The 6000-nt window shown below is 38.4% G+C and overlaps 1 protein-coding gene across 1 annotated transcript; it reads right to left on the bottom strand.

Moving 5' to 3' along the window:
• Positions 1–350: 350 nt before the first annotated feature.
• On the bottom strand, positions 351–5161 carry LOC115918402 (A disintegrin and metalloproteinase with thrombospondin motifs 7-like). Its single transcript, XM_030976998.1, has 7 exons — positions 5105–5161; positions 4094–4239; positions 3494–3557; positions 2605–2710; positions 1881–2008; positions 1267–1387; positions 351–592 (listed from the first exon to the last, which is right to left on the bottom strand). The coding sequence occupies exons 1-7, from the start codon at positions 5159–5161 to the stop codon at positions 351–353; spliced, it is 864 nt and encodes a 287-aa protein (XP_030832858.1).
• Positions 5162–6000: the final 839 nt, after the last annotated feature.

A 6000-nucleotide genomic window follows, 5' to 3' on the forward strand; every position in this document is an offset into this window, starting at 1 on the left:
TTTGATACTCCAAAACCAGTTTAACCGACAGAGATATTTCTTTTCAACCTGTCAGGCGGGTACATATATTACTGATGGGGTATGTCAAATCCATGGTATATTTGCCTATTCAAAAATGGTTCTAGAAACCTTTTCTTTTTTTTTGTCTCGTAAATGCACATTTCAAAACTACTTAACAAATTTCAAAAAGTGAGAGTTTGTTTGTTTTGTTTAGTATTGCTATTATCGTTGCTTGTTAATAATCTATGTCATTTTCTGTTGATATAATATATCAGAAAATCCCTTCCGATTATTATGATTATTTTGAAACACAATCCCATAAAAGATATTCCAGTGAAGCCCCTATTTACTTAGATGTGCAGTGGTTCGCTGATGGGACCTAGTATCTCCACTCGTTCTTTGTTGTCTATCCTCTCGTAGCTGATAATGGTCCCTGCGGCCTGATACTCCCCGCTCCAATCAATATACCAATCCATGTTTAGCAGGTCATGTCCTGATGCATTGCTAATGGCCAGGTAGTTTTGGGAAGAGACCAATTCATCCAACACGATGTTCCTAGCACCGGCAGGGATGACGGTGATTTCCACATAACCTACAATAATATAAACTACAATTATAATTGGGGTCTTATTTACCCAGGGTAGCAACATCATTATTAATACTGCTCTTCATGTGGAACCCTGCAATTCCTATTACCCTAGCATTGCCAGGTACCTGTTTACACCAGGGTGGAGAGTGGCAAAAGTGGATAAATGTCTTGCCAATTTACGTTGGTGCCGGTATGTGATTCGAACCCTTAACCCTTGCATTGAGGGTTAATATAATTTTTTTGGTGATTTTTGTTTTTTGTTTTTTTTGTTTTTTTGTGATGAAATTATTGCTTAGATAAAATGAGTTAAAGTCTTCTCCTAATAAAATGGCTGTTCTCAATTCTCAAGCATTTTTTTTTGTACAATAAGGTCCCACTCACCAAAACCCGATGGCAACTACATTCGAGAAAAAAAATTCAATCAAGGGGAAAATTCAATACCCTATTGTATATTTCATAGAAATCATGTTCAGATTACATATTACGTCTTTGCAATGTAGTCGACGTACAAGGTCAGTGAAACTGTCTAAGGTTTATTTTTCATAAGAAGTTGCTATCGCGTTGTTCAAATAAAATTTAGGTAATCATACACTGTATGCGATATCACAAAAAGTAGACATAGATGTATGAATCGTTCCATTTGAATAATTTGGTTAGATAAAGCGAATCGTACAAACCTCGTCCATACTTCGTGTTGAAACTATCCTGAATTGTAAGGCAGGATGACCCATCCCCGCGGCATACACCGCATCGGTTCTCCACCGCCCCTGAGCTGACAACATTATCACAACCAACCATCTGGGGGTAAAAGCGTATTTTTAAAAGGTACCAATCACTAAAAAATATATTTGTTCTTCAGTATGATTGGGGTTCCATATGGCTATGCTATATTCAAAATATGAGCTTCATATAATACTTAAATACAGAGATACTGCAAGTTTAAATATATTCTCCATTAACATCAAATGAAATTATTGTAAAAGTAGTTTTCATGTATTAGGACGGGGAAAAGTGCCTTTGAAGCACCCCCCCCTCCCCTTTCTATATCTTCTTTTCGATGTATTCCATTTATTATTCATAATTCCGAAAATAAACAAGGGTTCATTATTCCGAAGGTCCATTCTTCCGAATATTAAATTTGGTTCATAATTTCGAAGGTAAGTATTTTCGAAAAACGATACAGGGTTTCGGTATTATGAACCCTATCTCGTTTGTTTGTGTTTTGGGGGGATATGAACCTTTGAATTAATGAACTTTCGGAACTATGAACCTTCAAAAAAGGAACTCATACCTGACATATACCGTCAATGCAGATATCACGTGAGAAGCGAGTACAGGGAGTTCCATTGGTCACGTGAACTGACTTCTTCTTTATCAATGCTTGATCACGACGTCTGCAAAACAATTCACAAGGTTTATCTACAAAAAAATATAATGAGAAAAAAGATTGTTTATCATTTATATTAGCCTATAAGAAAAGAAGGAAAAGACAAAGGAAAATACAGAAAGAAACACTGTCAGAATAGGAAGAAAAGGGCGAAAGTAAAATTACATATTTTCATACATTCCGTGTAGAAGATACTTCTACTACATTTTAAGGAGGAATTCTCCACACTTGTTTCATGATTCAAGCCACTCGGTCACATCACCTCCCCCCCCCCCTCCCCCTTAAGAAAATCAATATCTATATTTGCCAAGAAAAGTCCCCACTTATTACACCTTTGTCTTACAGTGGAAATGTAGATTAACCCTGGCCAAGAGACATTGTGCTGATGTTCAGGGGCCATTGTGAGTGAAAGGAATTTGAGGTGAAATTTTTGCCATGAGCCACTCAGTTTTATAGCCAGTTGACTTGTGGTATTAGACACAGTTAGTAGGCCCCAAGCTTCTTTGAAGGAAGAGTGAATGGGCTGGTCGCATCAAAATTTCCCAACCGAATTTTAGTCTCAAACCATCCCTGGGGGGTAGGATTCGAATCATCAACTTTGAAGTGAATGAACCACTACGCCACGCACCTTCGACATCGACTGGAATCCATGCGAGTTGAGTACCATTCGATTGGATTGTATCATAGGTACTACACTGCATGGCACGAACACTCACAGATTCATGAACGCAATCCTAGAAAAAATAAAAGCAACAATGACTTATATTTCACGGAATCAAAGCCACATACATGTTTTACTTTGAAAGTCGAGATAAGGATGAAACAATTTGGTGTGTATTATATTTGTAATAATTATATAAAGAGGCGAGCGACAACTGGTGAAGGCACCGTTGTACCCGTACCGGCAAATCCATGATTTCGAAGAGTGTTTTTTATTTGTAAGTGACATTGAATACACAAAACATATGTATAATTACAACAAGAAATAGAAAACGAACATTAGCAACCAGGGGTCCTATTAATTGTTAATCCCCCTATACGAAATGTTCATGTCACAACTATGAGACATCTAAGAGGTGCTCCATCCCATTGGTTCTACCACTGATACATATCTAAACATTGCAACTATAACATAAATATTTTCCATCTGTATCATAATAGTGTAAGTCCAAGCTATAGTGTGTCCCGTACGTCACAGACCAGATGATATAAGATGTTAGAACATATGATCATTGTCGTAATAGCAATACTAGAGCTTTAATCAGACCAGATACATTTGAAGTCAGTATAATTATGTTCAGAACTTTATAGCACTTGGTGACGTACAGGGCAACAAATGATCAAAACCTTGTACTTGCCCTTCTCTGCACCGATTGATTACATTACTGCCTGAATGAATGAACGTCTTATCTAGGACCAAGGTACGTAAATCGATGTTTCTGAACCCTATATTTTGTCATGCTTCCATCTATAGTTGTTTTTCAAAATTAGTCGATTTAAGTTAATAGTATACGTACCTGAAGCTTACACATGGTATACTTCTTTCTCTCACCAACACAGTATCTTCCTCCATGAGATGGACTACAGGAGCAATGGTAAAACAAAAAAAATAATTTCTCTGAGTTGGTATTCGTAAAACTTTACCCGGAATGATTCGTCTGGGGACTCGCTGGCTGTCGCCGCAGTTGTGTTTAATAGTGAAGGAACACCGATCCGCAGGAATATGACATGGTCATTATCCCCTAGGCGCCCTGGATAAAGATTTCGTTCAAAACGCCCATTGGAGCTGTATTTTAGTATGCCGATCGGTTTCTCTACAGCACGAACATTACTGCACGAAGTATAGTAAGCCCATGTTACGATCTAAGCTACGACCACTGATCAGATTACGACCGTAACCCAGCGATATCTAAAATTGTGTAGCTGCATTATAATCTTCAGCAGGTTGCACATAGAAAGTTTGTACATCAATCATTGGAGCTCTGTCAAGTGCACATGAATTTTGAACACCTCTACTCCATCGTGATATTTCTTTCGAAGCTATAAACCGTAATACATGTACTTCAACATCTTATAAGATAATGGAGATGGCAATCCGAAAAGTCAGAAAAGAATACCTTGGGTTGTTACAGTGTCTCTCTTTAGACTTGACGGCCCGTCCACACGTCAGGGAACACTCAGAGTACTCGCTCCATGGACCCCATCCGCCATCGATGACCACGGGATGTTCATCGATGTCGATACACTCTCCAGATATACACCACTGAACACAATCAAAGAAGAGATATCTTTAACAACAATCATACATAATGTCATTGGCCCTGACAGGATCTAGGCCATTGCATTAATGACTTTGAAGAAAGCAATTCAGTCATATTCTTTTTATATAAATATTCGTTTATGTTTATATTTGTGAATGGAATGTTTTTAGGCCGTGAATAAAACAAGCCAAACCAAGCATTTGTAACTATGACGGCAGGTCGAGGTAGGGATTTCAGGATCAAATCGGTCGAGACTGTTTGTGAATGTGACATGTACTCGAGTGTTCAATAACGGATTTTTAAAATCATATTGTTCTCACACTCTTTATCAATTTTGGGGGACGACCCTATATCTACTGACCTCACCTTTGTTTTATAAATTTGCATTAGTTATTGCAAGATCTAGCATAGCATTATGAATCCAAAGTATATTACAATTAATGAAGCATTCATGCAGGGACGGACTGGAACTGAAATTCGGTTGGAGAATTCCGTTGTAACCAGGCCAACTCAACCTATAACCGGCCCTCAGAACACTTATCAACGGGGCCTCAAGCCGTAATATCTGACAGCCCGTGGAGAAACTGTTCTAAGCTCCCCATGGCTTAGACATTTCTGGAGGCCCCTATTAAATATCTAGCTAGGGGTTCTAGGGCACCTACCCCTGGACATCAACCCCCCGGATAACCACCCCCAGTCAACTATCCCCTAGGACAACCACCCTCTAGGATGAATACCCTCTGGACAACTCCCCCTACGACAACTACCCCCTACGACAACCTTCCTTTGTGACTTCGGGCCTTATTGTGTGAGATTACACCACTAGATGTTTGAAGGTGACCCTTTATTTTTTTTAACGGTACTAACCTTGTCTTTCCCACACCGAGAACCCTGTGCAGCTGCTGTCATGCGTGATCTCTTCATGACTCCTACGCTACACCACAGGGTAGTACAGAGATCAGACTGGACTCAGCGGAGTGGAGTGATGGAGTATAAGCAATTAGAGTTTATAGAAAGAGATGAAAATGAAAGTTGGAAAATAAAGAGGGAAAGTTAAAAGATAGATACATATAGACAAAGAAAGGAATGAAGTGAGGAGAGAATTAGTGAAGAAGGAAAAGAAAGATTTCAAATAAAAGGAGAGACATGATTTCAAGTAGAAATAAACGCTTAAGATTGTTGGGGTATTAAATCAATGGAAAATGCTGTAGTCATGCTCATGAACTCAATTTTAAACATTATCCAATACATTGGAATTTCTCGCTAAAATACTTGACAAAAAGCTAAAGATTTATTTTTTATAATCCCTGCCCAATTTTTTTCAAATATTCCAAAACCGATCGACTTCTTGATTATTTGTCTGCCTCGCTCCTCTTATTTATCCATCACAGAGTGGTAGTTGAAATTTTTCCTCGTCTTTGTGATTAAAGTAAAGATAATTGCAAAGATTCTTACTTCAAACATGGGACTGGCAGTTGCATTCGGTCCGTACTGTAGACGACATTGATGGTCTGCCGAGTACATGACACCCGGTAGAACCTTCGGATATTTGTAAGGTGTTGATGAAGGCGTATCCTCCAGGCAGCTACCCCGTCCACTACTGCAGAAATCATAAGTATACGTGCAAATAATATTGAATTTTCACGACATGATTCAGAACAAATTCCAATCACTAATTAACAAAATCATCTTTTTGCAAGAAATGTGAGTAATTTGGTATTCTAAATGCCATAGCTTTGTTTTAAATATTGGGAATTTTTAGG

The sequence above is a fragment of the Strongylocentrotus purpuratus genome, unplaced genomic scaffold (genome assembly GCF_000002235.5).
Source record: "Strongylocentrotus purpuratus isolate Spur 01 unplaced genomic scaffold, Spur_5.0 spur5_scaffold_9, whole genome shotgun sequence".
NCBI classification, from domain to species: domain Eukaryota; kingdom Metazoa; phylum Echinodermata; class Echinoidea; order Camarodonta; family Strongylocentrotidae; genus Strongylocentrotus; species Strongylocentrotus purpuratus.